The 20,912-nt window shown below is 33.7% G+C and overlaps 1 protein-coding gene across 6 annotated transcripts in view; it reads right to left on the bottom strand.

Annotated features, from left to right (window-relative positions):
- CDH18 (cadherin 18) overlaps positions 1–20,912 on the bottom strand; it is an 822,825-nt gene that overhangs the window by 9,781 nt on the left and 792,132 nt on the right. For 4 of the 6 annotated variants that reach the window (XM_054578303.1, XM_054578304.1, XM_054578305.1 and 1 more), the window contains one exon: positions 317–568. In XM_054578303.1, coding sequence (XP_054434278.1) covers positions 317–568 — 252 coding nt within the window. The remainder of the gene's footprint in view (positions 1–316; positions 569–20,912) is intronic. The other 2 variants (XM_054578308.1, XM_054578309.1) reach the window with 2 other exon arrangements.

The following is a 20,912-nucleotide window of genomic DNA, read 5'->3' as shown; positions in this document are numbered from 1 at the left end:
ATATTTTTACAGTAATAGCAGTTACCAATGATGTAATAAGATTTAGACTATTAAGATGATAATATAAAATTAAAGAAATTATACTTTTTAATCACTTTTGAATCATATTATTTCTATATTAACTATATTATTGGGAAAGTCAGTTAAAATGGAATCTGTGAAGCCATGTGTTGCTATGCACATTCTGCATTTCTGTTTCTTAAGTTTTGTCAAAATCTCTTCCTTCGGTCTTTGTCTCTTTTCTAATCCCTTGCTGGCCATTGTAGGATACATTCAGAATTGTCATCACACAACCTGAGGGTTTAGAATGACTTACCTAGGAGAATGACAACACACAGAAGAATAGCGATTAAGGCTCCTGTGCTCAAACCAGCCGAGGACAGGAACGCTTCAGCATGGCAGGTCCGCACGCGCCCGTCTCTCTCGCAGGCACAAACCCTGATGGTGAGGGTGCTGCTGCTGCTGAGAGAGGGGATTCCACCATCAGAGACCATAATGGGAAGATAATACACATCCTGCATAGTGCGACTAAATCTCCTCCGCCTGGTCAGAATGCTGGCTGTGTTATCTATGACAGACATAAGCAAAACAAAATGTACTTAGTAAAGTCGCCACTGAAGATTCACATTTCCATTAGTGGATAAAATGGGTATATGTGATTGATTGATTATTATTGTATTTATCTGGGTTTATGGAATGGGAAAAGGGAACATGAAGGGGCAATGATTAAACAGTAACTAATATTGGCTCTTAAGTTGAGAAACCTATTTGAATAATTAAGAGTCCAAACTAAAGGAGAGGGAAAATAGGGGAAGACAGAAGAGGGAAAAAGCAATATATCCTAAGCTTTGAGGTGAGTCAGTGGTCCCTAACCCAAACCTGGTGACTTTGAATACAAGCAATAGGAACACACATTTACATTTTTAACAATCTACTTAGATAATATTGATGTACAAAGGAGTTTAAGATCCTCTGATATAAAAATAAATTTATGAAGAGAACAGATCAACTGGTAAACTTTTTTAGACTTAGTTGTGATTTGAAACACTCCTGTTATAGCAAGCTCGTTATAGAAAAGTCAACAATGAACAAATAGTCAATTGTATTTTTTCATGTTTTTTAAAAGCTATGTACTACAGTAAATGCTTGCATGATATATTTTGATCAATCCACACAACTTTATAAGGGAGAAGATGTTAAATTCCTTACATTTTAGGGGAAATTTTTTGTACTATAAGTAGTAATTTGAAAATAAAGACATTGAGTCCCAGAGGATAAATTGGTCAAAATCAGAGTTAGTGAATGATCAGAATACAATTGCGGTACATTCCAGAACCCTGCTCAAACCACAATGTCACAATGTCATAATGTCATACTGCCTTTTCTCCACCAATTCTCTTCCAGTTGGTATTGATAGCCTCAGGTGCACATGGTACACCATTATGTTAGCATCATCATTCTTCATTCTATGTCTGTTAGCTTAAACACCTTCCTGGTGCACAGATCCCCTGCATGGAAAGCCTTGCTGTCCTGGCTGTAGACTGTTGGCTGGTGCAATCACAGCCTCTGGAGCAGCACGTAATCAATGGGTGATTACTAATAAGTCATAACAGTTGAGCCTTTTTCTCCAAATGTAGACAATAGTGATGGGCAAGTTTAGTTCCCAAGCTTTCCCATGAGGTCAGTGTGGAGGCATTAAAATCACATGGCACCTCACTTTCTCACTCTTCCCAACTCTCCTTCTCCCTTCTGCCTTTAACTGTTGTCCACAGATGTTAATCCCAAAGGCACACTTCAGGAACTATCCTGTCCTCTGAACTCCAAATTCAGAGTCACTCCCTAGAGAGCCCAGCCTGGGACTTTATTATTTTTCACTAAGAAGTAAATGCATCATTAGATAATTATATTTAGGAATTCTCTCTCCCATATTTATCTTTTATTTTGAAAATCAGAATGCTGTGGCATAGGTGTATGTGTATGATAGTCATGATAAAATACTCTATAGATATATATTTTCATTGCATATTGCCAAATTAATGCAATAGAAACATAATAGATGTTCCAAATATTAATGTAATACAATAATAAAATTTTATATATTTCATATGTGCACACAATTTTACATGTGTTTTACATACACACACATACATGCAATCCCATTATATGAGTTGTTGAAGGTTTGTTTTAGAGCATAAGTGAATGATCTGAAAATGAATTGAAAAACATTTTCTTACCTGACAAAGAAGGATAAAAAATATATATATCAATTGTCTATTCTGAAGTAGGTTTCATAATAGAGAACAGGAGAAATTGCATCATATGTGTTATGTAACAATATTAAGAGTCACACGTACTCTCCCTCCAAAAACCTGAGCTTTGAGGAAGTGTGTCTATTAGTTGTCGGATCTTCTATCATGATTAATATAAACTTACTTATATGAATAATTCCTTAGTCTAAGGAAAATCTATGAACCAAGTGTCACAGGCACAAACATGTTTAAAAATCTCATTGCTGGCCCTTTGAAGAAGAGATGCAAATCACAGTCCCTGGTCTAGGTTAACATGAAAAATAACATGTAGAATGATATAATAACATATACTGGTAGATGGGGACTTCCTTTAATGTCTCTGATCTAGTATACAATTCCTATTCTTAATTTGGAAGTATATTTTCTTTCAGAATACTTATTGGAAATGCAATCAGAAACATGATCAGAAACAAGAAGAAAGTGAGAGTATGTTTGTAATGCACTTTAAGTTCTTAAATAGAAAGCTTTCAGGCATAGGGGCATAAAAATGTACTTCCTTTTCTTTCAGTAGAAGGCTTCATTAAAAAAAAAAAAAGATTTAGGGAACAAAGAGCTGCCCACCTCGAAAGGCTTAGCACAGAGAATAATGAGCTCTTGACAAGGGATATTGAATACCTCACCAGAAGTGCAAAAAAAAAAAAAAAAAGTACTTGGCAGAAGGCTCGCTGAACTTTGAAAAGAAAACTTTTAACTAAAATGAAAGGGAAAAGAAGACATATATGCACACACGTAAATATACACACATATGTATATGCATATAATATACTCAGAGAACAAAATATGTATAGCTGAAACTGAAAATTAGACTAGAGCAACAACAATCTCTAAGCTTTATTTTAAAAAAGAAACAAAGTATTAATGAAAGTATTCTGTGATTTCCAAATAGATAAAAAAATAACATGAGCTGAATAAAGCCAAATCATAGCAAGCTAGAACATCTGCAGATGAGAAGTGCTAATTATTAATGTCAAATCAAAGACCATCTCTAATAATGTGTACACAAGCTTGGTTCTTAATTCTAACTCTCAAGAGGTTTTGATGAAGACAGAAGCTTACAGAACACTTGGCAGCCAAGCTAATATAGCTAATATATTGGATTAGGATTTAAGGATATTTTGAAAAACTAGGGGAGGAACTTAAATAAACAAGAAGACATAAAATAAAGATGTATATTAGATTATCAACTTTGAAAAGTATCAAATGAGGAAGATGGTCATATTGAGAGGCCAAATAGTCTCAGAAACATTCGACAAACGTATGGAATTTCTATGCATCTCTCTATTGAGAAGACTTCTTTAGAATACTGTGTATACTTTTGTGCTTCCTACCTTAAAAACTATGCTTTCAGCCAATGGAGTATGTATTTAGGAGGACTTAACTGAGATGGGAAAGGAGGAAAATTTATCACATGTAGAATCTTTGAAAAAACAGAGTGTGAAAATTCTGCATGTCACTGATGGATTTAGGTGACCTAAGCATCTCAGAAATTATTCAAAAAATTTTGGTAAAGTTTCTTAGTAATTATTCACTTTATGAATATAATCAATATAGTCTTGATCTTCATAGTAACTACATCTTTAGTGTAATGTAGAAATAGCCTTGCACATGTTTTAATCTTTCAAAATAAACATCAATGCATTTCTTTATTTTGTTATATATCCCATTTCATGTTCAGAAAAAGAAATGGGCACATTAAGAGAAATTAAGGAGACTGGGAAATAGATATTTGACTAATCTAGATGCATTGTGATGACCATAAAAGAACTGAAATTTGGATTCCTTTGAAAAGCAATAATATTAATAACATTTATTTTCAGAGCTATTATAATTACAGGAGTTTCATAATTTATAATTTTGTGATAATTTATAATTTATAAATATTCTCTACAAGAATATTTATAGTGAGATATATTGGTGGGTAGTTACACTTCCAATATCTATATCTCTACAGGAACAGAAGGCCACAGATAATATTAGCTGCCCACTGATTCTGGAATTCAGATATAATTTTCCAGAACTAACAGATTGTTTTGACTTTTTTTAATTTTCCAGTATTTTGAATTATCATGAAAGATTCTAATTTCCATTTCTACTTTTGCAAACAGCAATACAGTTTAAGTTAAAATAAGGCATTTTTTAAAACCACTTCTTGAAGTAAAAACATGTCCTGTATTAAAGTCAAATATTATCTTTTATCTTGGAAATTGTTAAAACTATGTGTTCTTCAAAACTCTTAAATTACTAGATACTCATATACTCCCTGCCTTTTCAATCTTGTTTGGTAATGCAAACATTAAGGTATACTTTATCTCAAGCACAGCTAAGCAGGCTATCAAAATAGTATTTACAAATCTATCAGAATAGCAGAAACAATTGATATTCTCAATATGGTTCTTTTCTTGGACTTTTTAAAATGTTTCTGAAGAGAAAGTCATAAATAGAATCATTAAATTCCATCAGACAGATAAATATGCATGGTTTCATATTGTCTTCATTATTTTTCTAGTCTTTCAGCAGCAGTAAGATCCATTTATAATTTCACTATTAGAGCTCATGCATGAAACAATGCTCTTTTGCTCTTCTGCAAAGCTCCTTTTACATAATAGGTACTTGATTAATAACGATTAGAACCATAGTCAGCAGGAACTTGTCTTCCATTATAGTGTCCTTATGATGTTGACACATATTAAGACATTAAAATCAAAACGAACGAATAATCTTGCGATACTCAGCAGCACGATCTCCTCATGTCCTCCGTCTTAAATTTTTAAAAATATAAAGATCCTTTTATTTGTTTTCCTAAATTTACATTAGGGTTTTAAGTAACACAGTTTTTACATTTAGTTTCTCTTCATTGTAGACTTTAATTTGAACCAAGACCCAATTTTTCCACTGCTTAAAAAAATCTTAAAAATTTCTCTGTGGTGTTTCTGGTCAGTTGTTTCGCATAAATCCTTCTTTTGGCAAAGTCTTCCATAGCTCAGCTCCCTCAAGTGTTCCTTTCAGGTCCTGGTGCTGCCAAGTTTTCTTTCTCTCATGTTTACTGACTCTCCCGTCTTTAGTCTGAGAATTGATCTAATCTCAATTTTTACACTCTTGATTCTGCCTGTTCCTTTAAGTTTGTAAATATCCTCCTGGCTTCACTTGTGTTTCTGCCAAACCACAGATCCATGATCCAATCTGTCATTAGGTTCTTATTTGCACCCTGGAATGTCATTCCTTTGACCATCTGCCACACTCCTCCCAGATCATTTTTAAAATCCCAGATAAACACAACCATCCATTGTTTCAGGTGTGGGCTTTCAGATTCATAAATAATGTGGGTAAAATAGTTACAACCATCTTGATCAATTACATCAAGTATATTGGAAAATTAGGCTAGGCTGTAAGAGGAGATTAGTAATCTATTATTATCCACTTTTATCAGTTGCCATAAAGAAGTTATTTAATTTGATTTTGCCATTTCCTTTTGAGCCATATTGCCACACTCACAGCAGGAAAACATCTCTGTAAGAAAGCTACTATCCATTATCAACATTTTAAAAGTACAGTTGAAACTGCTCAATCCTTCTTTGTTATTAATTATGTCTAACTGTGTATACATGACTCTGTATATTGGAGACATTTTTAAAATAAATATAAATACATATAAAACAAAAATATAATTCTTGAGAAATATCAGCAAATCTGCTCATGAATAACACATACATTTGCATGGGTATTAATTTAGGTGGAGAAGGGGATCAAGAATAAAACAGGAACTTTTAAAAATAGAAACTCAACCCCATATTCAAAATTATTTATAAACATATCATAATAGTTTCCAAAGTAGAAATGTAGAGATAAAACCAGTTCACACACACACACACACACACACACACACCCACACACACACACACCCCCCCCCCACAAAGGAAAGAGGAATCCTCTACTTATTATCACAGAATTTTAACTAATATAAACACTATTGTTTTTAGTAGGGAATGGATAAATCAAAATAGAAGAAATTAACTTTGGAGTCACTAAATTTTTAAACAGTGAAGGAAATAAAAGGATAAATTCTGAGAGCTCCCTAACACACAATCCCGCTTTAGCAACCGTTTACTGTTCCCCCGGCTGCAGGCCCAGGGTAGAGGAGCCGGCTCCTGCAGCACAGTGAGGCTTTGAGCGAGGAGGGAATTCGGGAAAGGTGTACAGTAAAATGGAAAGCAGAACAAAGGGCCAAGAAATTGTAAAATTAGCCATAATTGTATTTTGTTTTTCTACTTTTATATTTTTGCTTAATGAGTAGGAGTCAGCTGTCCTTTTGTTGTCACTGTGAGTAGAGGCACAGCAGAAGGATGTGAGAGGAGGTGCGGGCATGCAAACCTATTTGCAAAAGGTGTATAAAAGTAAAAAAAAAAAGGTTAAAGTAATTAAGGAGATAAGAAGAGCATCAGGCCCACTGAAACAAATCAAATCACTGCCTTTGCAGGTCATGCTTTCCCAATTCGGGGTCATGATTGCATACAGACTGTCTCCCATTAGTCAAGCTTTGGGTCCTCCTTTGCATAAAGGATAGTGTGAATCTATCAGGTGTGATTGGATAAATATTCTGAGTGGAGACTGCGTGAGATTTGACTGGGGGGAGAAAGGAGATTCATAGCAGAACAAAATCAGCCTCATCGCTACCAGTAGGTAACTCAGCAGGCACAGCTGCTCCCACATTCACCAGGGGACGTTTGAGGCTTTATTTGCAGCGATATTCTCAGGACAGGTTATGAGTGCTATTTTACTTAGGAACGAATGAACAACTAAATGGTCTTTTGAAGCCCTGTGGATAAAAACAGAATTTTAAATGGTTATGCTCTGTAGAGAAATTACACCACCAGCTGTGAGTTCTGGTTTGAAGGACAGAAATAAACTATGGGAATACTGACTACTACAAATCTGGCAATATTAGAGACATACAAAATAAACTTAAAATCTCCCATGATTTCCATGGTTTCAAATATAAATATATAGAGAGAGTGTAAATATATATAGATGTTTAATATATATATGCTAAATATATTTATATACTAAATATATTAATTAAATTACATTAAATATACTAAAATATATACTATATTGAGTATATATATATTTATATGTGTATATATATTTAGTATATATATTTAGTGTGTATATGTGTGTATGTTTATATATGTACACAGTAAATAGCAACACTTCATGACAAATGAAAAGAAATTTGAAAGAAAATACAGCAAAAGACACCTTTTTAACAGCTACATGGTCAAAGTTGAAATTATTTATCTTAAAATTAAGGCAATGCAAACATGAGGTTAGATAATCTTTCACTAAACCCATATACTTATGAGGAAAAGCAGTATTTTCCTAGTTAGGAAGGAGGTAAAAATTAATGTTGCCAGGAAATAATAAAAAGTAATAAAACCAATCAAAAAGAGTATCTTCAAAATGTTAACTCGGTGCAAAGGACAGTCTACAAAACCTTTTAAAATGGTTAAAATGGTAGTTTTTAATGATGTTCTTTCACTATTTTTAAAATAATGTGTTATTTGGACTCATTTTTTTAAAAGGCAAATGTCTACAAAGATGGAACACACATATAAGAGGAAGGAAACAGATAAATATGAGTTGTAGATGCCCTTGATAGCAAAGTACCAACAAAATTATAATAAGGATTTTCAAATTTAAAAGGCACATTAAATGTTATTTAGAATCCTTAAAACTGAGATACAAGTGTATAACAATTATAAATTACTTTTCCCCCTACTAAAACCTGTGAGATTTATAACTACACTTGACAATTAGTATTAAGCCTAGGAATTAGGCCAGCGAATCTCCTTGCCTCAAATAAAACCTAGTCTCTCAAGAGGCAGCATAAAAAATCATGAAGCAGAACGGACTTACTCTGTAGACTAATGATGATTTAATATTGGGGGATTAGGTTATACTTTTATATTACAAAATGAACGAACAAAGTAATTATATGCACAGAGTCCTGGTGTAAGCCTCTATTCATAGGTTTGTAACATGACTATAGTTCATTTAATATAGGCATTTGGTTGAGAAGTCAAAATTATACAATGGATTTTTTGATGCTAACATTGAAAGCTTACATATGACAATTTAAAGAGAAGGTGATAGTAAGAAAAACTACATTTTGATCAGGAAACACTTCATGCTTTTCTGTTGTTTTGGAGTAATACAATTTAAAACTACTGCAACTTAAAAATTATCTCCTGAAACTGACTTTTAATTTTAAGTTAAATTGTTTCATTATCAATATATTGTTAATAAATAAAATAAGGTTATTATCAGACATATTTATAATATACATTTTGTTATGTGTGTTGTAAAAAGAAAGTCAAGAAAAGATTTCTTTCACTTGGTTGTTTTCCATATCAAAGCCTTTAGTATTTAATAGACAAGGGGTCATAATTTTCTACATAACTATTGAATATTTCTGTTTGTCACAATTTTTTCTATCCACCGTGGTGTGGTACTAAAGTAGCTAAAGGCAGAATATTTTATTCACTTTTGAAGCACAGACTGTAGCACAGTGGTTAAGATTTAATGTTATTAATAATGAGTTACAATGCCTGTTTTTCTGCTTTGCCACATCTCCCTGGTTCGATCCTCCTGACCAGCTTCCCCGACGTTGCATTCTGACACCCTTCTGCTGCCTTCGTTTCCCACCTGACTGAAAAGAATTCTCTAATGGCTCTACCTGGTGCAAGACTCTATCCTTTCGGTATAATCAAATTCTACCTCTTTTTACAGTATGACTTTTAGTGATCTCTCTAAAGTAACTCATGTTTCACTGCCCAAACTTTCCAGTTACATTACATATCATCATTATTTTTCTAATTAGATGGCAGGTTCCTGGAAAGCAGGAGTTGGGTTTTTTGATTTCTTACATTCTGGCCAGCTCAGGTCACTTCCCTATAGACAGAGGACAGTACATATCACCTTAAATATTAAGTCACAGGAGAAAAACAGTATTGAGTTAAGAACTGACTACAAAATTGTTTTTAGGGTAACAACATTTTAGGAAGGGCTAAGAGTGGTGGTAAATAGCAATATACTATGATGCTGAGGTAGACATGTTGGACAGCCAGTGTAAAATATCAGGTGAGGAAATAGGGCTCTGTGTGTGTGCACTGCCTTGAAATTTTGGAAAGGATCTTGAACTAATTTTAATTAAGTTTTAAAGAACAAATATCTGTTGCATATCAGTGAAAATCCAGGCAGGCAGCATCTCAAAGATTTTTGGATTATTATCGAACAGTGTCCTTTCTTCCAAGCCTAGTTTCTATCTCAACTATTGAATGAGGCTGTTCCCAAATGACTCTTGCTTTATAAAACTTAGGTCTGAGTAAAATGTAAGTTTTTGACTGACCAATACTTCCACCAATAACAAAGAGAAAAGCCTGAATTTTTAAGAAATTCTCTTTAATGGCACAAGAGAACTGCTAAAGCAAGGTAACTAGAAGGATTTTATTGCAGAGGGGGAAAGTATGGAGAGGTGAACTGTTGATTACAATTTATCTGCTTGTTATACTCAGAACTGACAAGAGGCTGGAATTCCAACCTGGGGACAGGGAACTTAGGAAAATTTTTATGGAAGCCTCCAGGGTCAGCAGTCAGTTTGGACATTGAGGAGTCTCAAACATATGGCTGATTTTCCCTAAAAACATTTGTTAAATTGAAAGTTTAATTTGGAAGTTTCGCAGGAAGCTAAAACTCTAAGCTGGAAAACAAAGAGGGATTGTTTGTTTGTTTGTTTGTTTTTGTGTACCTGTTTTGCCATCTCTTACTGGAGTAAGGGACCAGGGAGGGTGGCCCTGGTGCACAAACTGGCACTGACTGAAAGCCCTAGAGGTCCATGCCAGGGACGTAGACAAACCTGAAATAAACTAAACCTCAGTGAAACTGCAGATTGGCCTTCATTTACCTCAACTATGACTAGATTAAAGTGATACTCTCCTCTTTTCATTGCTTATCAGAGTTAATAGTGACTACTTTCTTGAAGAAATATATTGTCATTTGTGACTCTGCTAGGTCTAGACACTGTGTGACAGCCAACTAAACATTATTATACAAACAAGACATAAGACCATAAGTCCTACCTCTGCCTCTCCAGTAACCCTAATCTGCAGGGGGAGGGGACCAAAAACTTGTCACCTTATTGGGATATTAGAGTTAACTGACAAGGATTATAAAGTCATTAAGATTAATATGTTCAAAAAAGTAGAGGATGGATCCAAGATGGAGGAGGATTAAGCGGAAGCTACATTAACTTCCTCCCAGGACAAATCTGGAATTACAACTAAATTTTAGTGAAATCATCCTGAATAACCAATTAGCTGGAGAGAAGCCTTATAACAAAGACAGGCTGAAGAAACCACTTTACCACAGTGAGACTGGTAGAGAGTGTGGAGGAGACAAGAGAGGACTGGTTGGGCTCCCACGGGTGGCAGCTGAAGTTCCAGAGAGACATTTCAGCAGTAGGGGGTTCCCCCTGAGAAGCGTGGGGTCTAAACCCCAAAATGGGCTCCCCAGTCTATAGCACCAAAGCTGGAAAGGAACCCAGATAACAGTAAAGGAACCTGGGAAAAGCAGCAGGGTCTCTGTCTGCAAGGAAGAGATGGCTGGAGACACAGAGAGCCTCTTAAAAGGCCAATGCACAAAATTTTGCTTGCAGTCACTTATGTTGGGTTCTAACAGAAAGAGGGCAGAGTGGACTAGAGACACTTGAGGGATTCTGGAGTTGGTGGCTCTGGAGAGAGAACTGAATAAACAGCCACCAGGAACCTTATACTGAGTCATTCCCCATACCACAGAAGCCATCTTTCACAGGCGGAGCACTCATCTTCAAGCGGTATCAGCCTGAGGGGAAGCAATAGCCTTGCTCACAAGACTTACTCACCCTGTGGCCCTTAGGCTGATTAGAATTTGATTAGTTTAACAATTGATTAGTTTAATGACTGATTAGTTTAAACGCAAAGGCAGAAAATACAAAGCAGCAGCCAAAATGGGAATACAAAGAAATACACCCCAAAAGAAACAACAAGAGAATTCTCCAGAAGAGGTAGATGGAATGGAGGCAAGCAGTTTTTGGGATAGAGAGTTTAGAGTAATAATAATATGAGGATACTCAAAAGCGTGAAAAGGACATAGAAACCATGAAAAAAGACCAGTCAGAAATAAAGAATGATGCAATATCTAAGATAAATAATACACTGGAAGGAATAAAAAGTAGGTTAAATGAAGCTGAGGATCAAATCAATGATTTGGAAGACAAGGTAGATAAAAACACCCAGGAGGACCAATGAAAAGAAAAAAAATAATTTAAAAATGAGGAGAGTTTAAGAAACATTATGGACAACATGAAGCATAACAACATCCACCTCATGGGAATACCAGAAGGAAAAGAGCAAGCAAGGGATTGAGAATCTATTTGGAGAAATAAAGCTTCCCTAATCTGGTGAAGGAAAAAGTCGCACAAGAACAGGAAGCTCAGAGTGTCCCAAATAAGTTGGACCCAAAGAGATCTACACCAAGACACATCCTAAGTAAAATGACAAGGCTTAAAGACAAGGAGACAATTCTAAAAGCCACAAGAGAAAAGCAGGCACCATATTTTGCCATGTATAATATGCACTTTTTTGCCCAAATTTTTTAGAGAAAATAAGGATACTTATGTTACATGGGTAGTACTAATTCTATATCTATATAAATGTTTTTTTAATTATTTTATTTATGCTTATGCATTAAAAGTATAACTCTAGAAAGCAATAACGATATCCGTATGCAAAATATTACCTTGTAATACAATAATCAGTTTGGTTTCTAAATGTAATTAAATATAAAATTGAATTAAAAGATTAAAATGAAAGATGTTTTTTTCCTGAAAGTTTGGGCTAAAAACATGGGTGTGCATTATACACTACAGTGCATTATATATGGTAAAGTATGGTAGTTACCTACAAGGGAGCACCAACTAAACTGGCATCTGATTATTCGACAGAAACGTTTTAGGCCAGAAGGGAGTGGTATGAAATAGTCAAGGTGATGAAAAGCAGGGGAATACAGCCAAGGCTACTTTATCTAGCAAGGCTTTCATTTAAAACTGAAGGAGAAATCATAAGCTTCTTAGGTAAGAAAAAGCTAAAGGAGCTTGTTATCACCAAATCAGTATTGCAACAGAAGTTAAAGGCCTTGGAAGAAGAAGGAGGAAGAGGAAGAAGAGTGGGAGGAGGGTAGGAGAAGAAGGAGAAGAAGAAGAGGAAGAAAAAGAAAAAGAAGGAGGAGGAGGAGGAGGTGGAGGAGAAGGAGAAGGTGAAAAAAAGGAGGAGAAGGAGGAGAAGCAGGAGGACAAGGAGAAGGAGGAGAAGGAGAAGGAAGAGAAGGAGAAGGAGAAGAAAGAGAAAAACAGAAGAGAAAAGTCTAATGATAAATGACACTATATATATATCTACCAATAATCACCTTAAATGTAAATGGCTTAAACGCTCTGATCAAAAGACAGAGGGTAGGTGACTAGATAAGAAAACAAGATGCATATATATGCTTCCTCCAAGAGACGTGTCTCAGATTGAAAAATACACACAGACTAAAAGTAAAGGATTGGAAAAAGATATTCCATGCAAATAGAAAATAAAAAAAAAAGAGTTGGGGTAGCAGTACCTATAACTGACAAAATAAACTTAAAAACCAAGGCTATAGTAGGAGACAATAAAGACACTGTGTAATGATAAAGGGAACACTCCAACAAGAGGACATAACCCTAGTTAACATTGGCATATCCAACACAGGAGCACGTAAATATGTAAAGCAAATCTTGATGGACATAAAGGAAGAGAGTGACAGATACACAGTCATAGCCAGGGACTTTAACAACCCATTCACTTCAATGGTCAGATTTTCCAGGCAGAAAATCAACAAGGGGACAGCAGCCTTAAACAAGACAGATCAAAAAGATTTAATTAATATCTTCAGAGCATTTCACCTCAAAGCAGCAGCATATACATACTTTTCAAGAGCATATGGTGTTTTCCAGGATAGATCACAGGTTAGGACACAAAACAAGTCTAAATAAATTTAAGGAGATTGAAAACATATCAAGCAACTTCTCTGATCACAATGCTATGAAACTATGAATCAATCACAAGAACAATGGAAAACACAGAAAGACACAGAAACTAAATAGCACACCATTAAACAATCAAGGAAGAAATCAAAAGATACCTTGAAGCAAATGAAAATGAGGACACAACAATCCAAAATCTGTGGGACATTGGGAAAGCAATTTTAAGAGGGAAATTCAGAGAATTACAGACTTGTCTCAAAAAACATGAAAAAGCTCAAATAAAAAAATTTAACTTTACACTTAAAGGAACTTAAAAAAGAAAAACAAACAAAGCCCAAAATGAGCATAAGAAAGGAAATAATAGAAATCAAAGCAAAAATAAACAAAATAGTGTATATATTTGTCAATATATATATGAGACAAATGAATCCAAGAGCTGGTTCTTTGAAAAGATAAACAAGATTGATAAACCTTTTACCAGGCTCATCAAGAAAAAAAGAGAAATGACCAAATAAGTAAAATCAGAGATGAAAGAGGAGAAATAACAACTGACACCAAAGAAAGGCAAATGATTGTAAGAAAATATTATGAACAACTATATGCCTACAAACTGGACAGCCTGGAAAAAATGAATAAATTCATAGAAACATACAATCTTATATGATTCACCACTGGAACAAAATGAAGGATAAAAACAACATGATTATATATCAATAGATACAGAAAAAGCATTTGTTAAAATCCATAATAAAAACTCTCAGCAAAATGAGAAGAGAGGGAGCATATCTAAACATAATAAAGGCCAAATATGACAAACCTACTGTCAGCATCATACTCAATGGACAAAATCCACAAACCATCCCTTTAAGATTGGGAACAAGACAGAGACGTCCACTTTCACCTCTTATTCAACCTTATACAAGAAGGCCTAGTCACAGCAATCAGACAAGAAGAAGGAATAAAAGGCATTCAAACTGGAAAGGAAGACTTAAAGCTGTCTTTATTTGCAGATGGCATGATACTGTACCCAAAGTTTCCCACCAAGAAACTACTACAACTGATAAATGAATTCAGCAAAATTGCAGGATACAAAATTAATATCCAGAATTCAGTTGCATTTTTATATGGCAATAACGAACTAACAGAAAGGGGAATTATGAAAACGCATGCACAATTGCTTCAAAAAGAATAAAATACCTAGGAATAAACCTTGTAACTAAGGATGTAGAAGACCTGTACTTGGAATTATAAGACACTGAGGAAAGAAACTGAAGAAGGTACAAGTAATTGGAAGTAGGTATCATGTTCATGGATAGGAAGAATTAACATCATTAAAATGTTCATACTACAAAAGCAATCTATAGATTTTATGCATTTCTTATCAATATTCCAATGATGTATTTCACAGAACTAAAACAAATATTTCAAAAATTGATATGGCACCACAAAAGGCCCTGCATAGCGACAGCAATAATAAGAAAGAAAACCAAAGTTGGATGAATCGTTCTAGCTAATATCAAACTGTATTATAGGTCCATAGTAATCAAAACAGTATGTTACTAGCATAAAAACGGACACATATATCAATGGAACAAAACAGAGAGCCTGGAAATAAACCCACACCTTTATAGTCAATTAATATTTGATAGAGGAAAAAACACATATAATGGGCTAAAGATAGTTCATTCAATAAATGGTATTGGGAAAATTGGACAGGTACATGCAGAAAAATGTAACTAAACCACCTTCTTATACCACACACAAGAATAAATTCAAAATAGATCAAACACTTAAATGTGAGATCTGAAACCATAAAAATCTTAGGAGAAAACATAGGCAGCAAAATCTCAGACATTGCTCACAGCAATTTTTTATGGGATATATCACCCCAGGCAAGGGAAGAAAAGAATAAAATAAACAAAAGGGGCTACATCAAATTAAAAAAATTTTTCACAGCAAGGAAGCCATCAATAAATTATAAATACAGCCCACAGAATTGGAGAACATATTTGCTGATACATCTGATAAGGGGTTAATATCCAAAATTTATAAAGTACTTACAAATCTCAACACCAAAAGAACAAACAACCCAATTAAAAAAATAGGCAAAGGACCTGAACAGACACTTCTCCAAAGAGGACATATAGATCGCCAATAGGCATATGAAAAGATGCTCAACATCACTAACCCTCAGAGAAATGTAAATTTAAACCACAGTGAGATGTCATCTCTCATGTCAGAATGGCTATCATCAATAAATGAACAAACAAGCGCTGGTGAGGATGTAGAGAAAGGGGAACCCTTTTGCTCGGTTGGTGGGAATGCAGACTGGTGCAGTCGCCAGGAAAACAGTATGGAGATACCTCAAAAAATTAAAAACATGTCTGCTTTTTGACCCAGCTATTCCACTTCTTGGAATGTTTCTGAAGGAACATAAAACATTGATTTGAAAGAACACAATTATGTGCCCCTATGTTCATTGCAGCATTATTTACAGTTGCCAAGAAATGGAAGCATCCCAAGAGTCCACCAATAGAAGAGTGGATAAAATAACAATGGTGCATTTACAACATGGAATACTACTAGGCTGTACAAAAATAAGAAAGTTTTATCCTTTGTGACAGTATGGGTGAACCTGGAGAACATTATGCTGAGTGAAATAAGCCAGTCAGAGAAAGGCAAATACCATATGATTTCATTCATATGTGGAATCTAATGAACAAACTGAACTAACAAGCAAAACAGAGACAGATTCAAGGATGGAGAGCAGACGACAGCGAGTTGGGAGGAGGGTTAGGGGGTGGAGGCATTGTACAAAAAGATAAAAGGACTCATGGGCATGGACAATGGTGTGGTGATTGCTAGGGGGAGGGGGATGTAAGGCGACTAAATGGTAATGGAAGAAAATACAATAAAGATTAAATTTAAAAAATAGAGAAAAAAAGACTTTTAAAAAGTTAAAAAAGTAAAGAAAATTTCACCAGAGATTTCCATCTCTATAAAAAGAAACCAACAGTAATGAGAGGGAAAGAGAGAGGGGGGTAATGGGGAAAAGGAGGGGAAGGGTTAAATCAAGGAACATGTATAAAGGACCCACGGACAAAGCCAAAGTCGGGAAGGATTGAGGGTGGGAGGTGGGGGTGGGTGGGGCAGGGGAAAGTGGTGGCTGGAAAATGGAGACAAATGTAATTGAACAATAAAAAAAAAATTTGAAAAGGAAGAAATGGCTGTTAGGTAAAGCAGTGAGCATTTGGACTACATTTTCTTTGATAGGACTCAAATTTTCTTGAGCAGAATATCAGCTGCACACTGGTGTTTTCTACCTATATATTTCCAGCATTAAATTTCAGTGAATTATATAAAAATAGGTCCCATATTTAAAAAAAAAACTTTCATGTAAATAGGATGAAATACTCAGAAAGAGGTGTTTTCTTATGTTTGGATAAATTACCAACCTCCACATTAGTAAGAGGTAAAAGATATCACAGAAAAGATCTAATGAAGATAGTAAAGTTCTGGAAGAACATGAAGCATGGTGTTAAATTTAATTATTTAATATGCAAATGTGGGTGGTAAAGCGGGGAATCCCATCAGAGTATCTTGGCATGATAATGGTTAGCTTATGTGACTCCAGATCCAGAGCAGCCTGTGGATAGCAAAGGCTGATTACAGATGGTGATCTTTGAGGTGGATGTCTCAGCAACAAAAGATTGTCAGGCACTTGCATTACAAAAAAATAACAATTGGCTATCAAGAATTATATGTTCATCTTTATAACATCTTGATACTTGTTAAGATATGCCTCTTCCCTTTCTACTAACTATACTCCTCATTCATCTTCTTTTTCAATACATTCTTGCTTTTCTTAGTCCTTTACCATTATCACTTTATTAACACATTACTTAATTTAGTTTATGATTAAAGTTATATTTAGGTTATAGATCAATATGAAAATTGGAGAGGTCTGATTCAATCATTGGTTGTAACATAATTTTTAAATATAATTGTGACTATGGTATATTTGAACCAATTTTTACTTTTTTTTTCATTGTCCATGCTTCTACTTTGCACCTTTTATTACGTTTTCTGATCTGAGTTCTATTGATAAAATAAGCTTTTTATTTAACCTATGAAATTTTTTTCTTGCTTTGAAAACTACAGATTTTTATTCTATTAATTTAATGTTAACTCTTTAAGTTTTAATAAATTAAAAATTATTTACAAGTTATTTTTCTTGCCTATTATTTTTTCAGAAGCAATAAAAACAAAAACTAATTGAATATTTTCAAAAATATCAGTAGCTAAAAAACGTTTCTTCTTATAAATGGAAAAAGTTTTTTAATAACCATTGTATTAATATGTAGTAGTTTATCACTTTTAACTAAATACAAAGGTCACCAAAAGTAGGATTATAGTTGTGAATACGTGAAACAGGGTTTATTCTTGTATTATTATTTAGTAATTATTGAATTATTTATTTGTATTACAATTGTAAACCTAATTTTTCCCACCCCTGTGTAGACAAGTTTGATGGAAATTATTTTTCCTTCTACATTTTTAAGTATATGATTTTTATTAACTTCTTTTTTTTTTTTTTTTTAGATCAGGAGTTTAAGCCTAATTATCACTCTAAAAATAATCTTGCCTTTTGTTTTTGATAGTTAATTTTTTTCTCTTTATCTTTGAGGGTTAAAACTAACATATCCAAGTACAGATGTAATTTTGTGCTTGGTCTTTGATGTTTATTTTTATGGTGAGGATCCATATATTTTCTTACTTGAAAAATTGTCTTGCAATTTTATCTACTCATTGCTTGTAGTTTTGAGTTCTTCTTAATTCTTTCAGACATTTTAACTCCCTATCTATTAAGTGTTTTAATATTTTTTTTATTTTGACCTATCTGAGGGGTTTTTTTGTATGAATTAATAAATTTTACAACTGACTTAAATCTTTCTTTTTGTCCAGTGTAGGGGTAATGCGGTGTATTATTTTTTAATTATTATTTCTCAGTATCTGTTTATGTATGTGAATACATAAATATGCACTATGTTTTTATATATGTTTATGTGCAATTAAAATTTAAACCCATGGGCATAAATTTATATCTATATTGTTCTATGTATAACTGCATTTCTATATATTTTTATATTTCTATACACTTTTCTATCTATTCACTAAGTATAGTTTTATAGATAATTTGTACACACATTATATATTGACAAATGTATATATAACTATATTTTAAGTTTTAATTTCTGGGGATATATTTACATATGTACATAGCTATATACAATATATAAAACTAAGTTACCAACAATACATATGAGGAGGGACCAAAAAAAAACAACGGAATTATATTCTGAAGGGTGAGTCCCTTGTAGTACAGGCTTTCCCCACTAGGTGACTATCCTAGGAACCTGCCTGTATCAGTCAATCAGCTAGCTTTGTTGTCAGAGGCTGGGTTCGGCTTCCGTAAATTTTTTTGAAGTCTCTTTCAGTGTGTTTGCCCATTTCACGATGGGTGATTCATGAGTGCAACTGCCCACACTGCGGTGAGAGTTCAGCAGTTTTTGACCCAAAATGGCATAAACTCTGCGCCCCAGCCTCCCTATTCACCCGATCTCGCTCTGAGCAACTTTTGTTTGTTTGTTTGTTTGTTTGTTTCCCTAGGTGAAAAAAGTCCTCAAAGAGAAATGTTTTGCCAATGTGGAAGAGGTGAAACAAAAAATGGCATTAGCACTAAAAGGCTTCAAAATCAACAAATTCAAAAACTGTTTTGTGCAGTGGGAAAAAAAGGCTTGATAGGTGTATTGTATCAAATGGAGAGTTTGAGCTGACAAGTTTAAACATGTAAGAATAGTTGTACATTTTTTAAGAAATAAATTTTGAGGTTTTTTTGCCCTCTGCATATTTCTCATATAGTTCTACATACTTTTCTATGTAAGCAAAAACTATAGTTTTATTTTGATAAGGATTTTAAAATTATTTTATATGAAATTTTTTTTGATTGTCTCATTTAGTTTAATCTCTTTTATTTTGGTATATTTTTAAATTTTGATAATCCTAGAATATTTTTTCTGATAATTTATGCATTTTGTATTATTCAGAGTGAATTCATTTTCTGATTTCTTTTCCACTTATCAACTATCTTTTACATTTTTGATGATCAGGCTTATAGTAAACAGTAATATGCACTTCTCTCTCCTGTTGTGGAAACATCTTTTCCTCTCCATGCACTCTTTACCTTAAAGTAGTTTGGAGATATCAGTAAACCAGTGACTATGTACCACTCATCATAGCTTGAAGCTCTGTCTGATTTACATTTCTATTTTTTCTGAATATGCATTTTCAGGTAAGCAGTGAGTACAGAGAAATAAGGGTTTTAACTTTTTATTACAGATTTCTTTCTTTGTGTTCTGAGGCCATGTAAATGTTCATTAATTCATATAACATCATGTCCAAGCTGCCAGGATCCAGCAAGCTTGGGTTTGCCAACTTATTCCTTTGTGGATCTGTGTCTCTTTTTTTTTTTTTAGGTAAGTTTTTTATACATATAAATGTATATACGTATGTATGTATTCATTTCAGTTTAGCTATTTCATTTTTAATTTTATCTTCATATTTTATTATCCAAAATGGCCTTGTGTTTGGAGAATAGGCCATATTGGCACTAATATGGTATACATATTATACATATGGTCTACATATGGTATAATTACTTCTCCCAATGGTTCAAAGTGGGCATTTTGAATCACAATTTATGGATATAAAAACTGAGGCTCAGAGAGACTGGGTGGCTTATCTTATCTAGCATATCAAGTCTGTTTGCTCAGGCACATGTTTTCAGCTTTGCACTAGTATCTTTTTTCAAAAAATTGCTATTTTTTTCTATCTCAAATATATTATTTCTGTTATTTATGATTTTATCAATTCTCAAAAATTTGAAAAATAGCCTTACAAATAACTTCAAACATCTTTACCCCTACACAACTATCCATAATTCTTTCATATTTGAGATAGTGTAGCTGGTTTAAATATCATATGTATGGTTAAAATAAATGTTAAAACATTTACATCAGCACTATACACCCTTAAAATTTTTTTATGTATTTTTAAACATATAAAATTATTTATATCTTTAAATGTGAGTTTTTAGAATTGATAATGTTGTCAAATCACTGTATCAAGACCTTTTGAATATATTCATGAGTTAAATTCACTAATTCCAGATTACTAATCTACTTGGAAGGACTTTAGTCACTAATGTGAGTCTCAACAATAGTTCCCACAGATATAATGCAATTATTTATAATATATGGAAATATAAATAGATTTTTTACATATTTAGTGTACTTAATTATACTAAATATATTTGGGATTATAGGATGGGATTGCAAATGTAAATGTAATACAATAGTCAATTAAATACAATTTGTCATACACAAACATCCACAATTATGTATTCCTATCAGCAGCGCTGACCACAGGGTTAGGTAAAATGAGAG

Source organism: Pteronotus mesoamericanus, unplaced genomic scaffold (genome assembly GCF_021234165.1).
Source record: "Pteronotus mesoamericanus isolate MK-2021 breed Mesoamerican mustached bat unplaced genomic scaffold, CSHL_Meso_final contig_50, whole genome shotgun sequence".
NCBI lineage: Eukaryota > Metazoa > Chordata > Mammalia > Chiroptera > Mormoopidae > Pteronotus > Pteronotus mesoamericanus.
The sequence above is the reverse complement of the archived record's forward strand: the minus strand, read 5'-3'. Positions and strand labels throughout refer to the sequence as shown.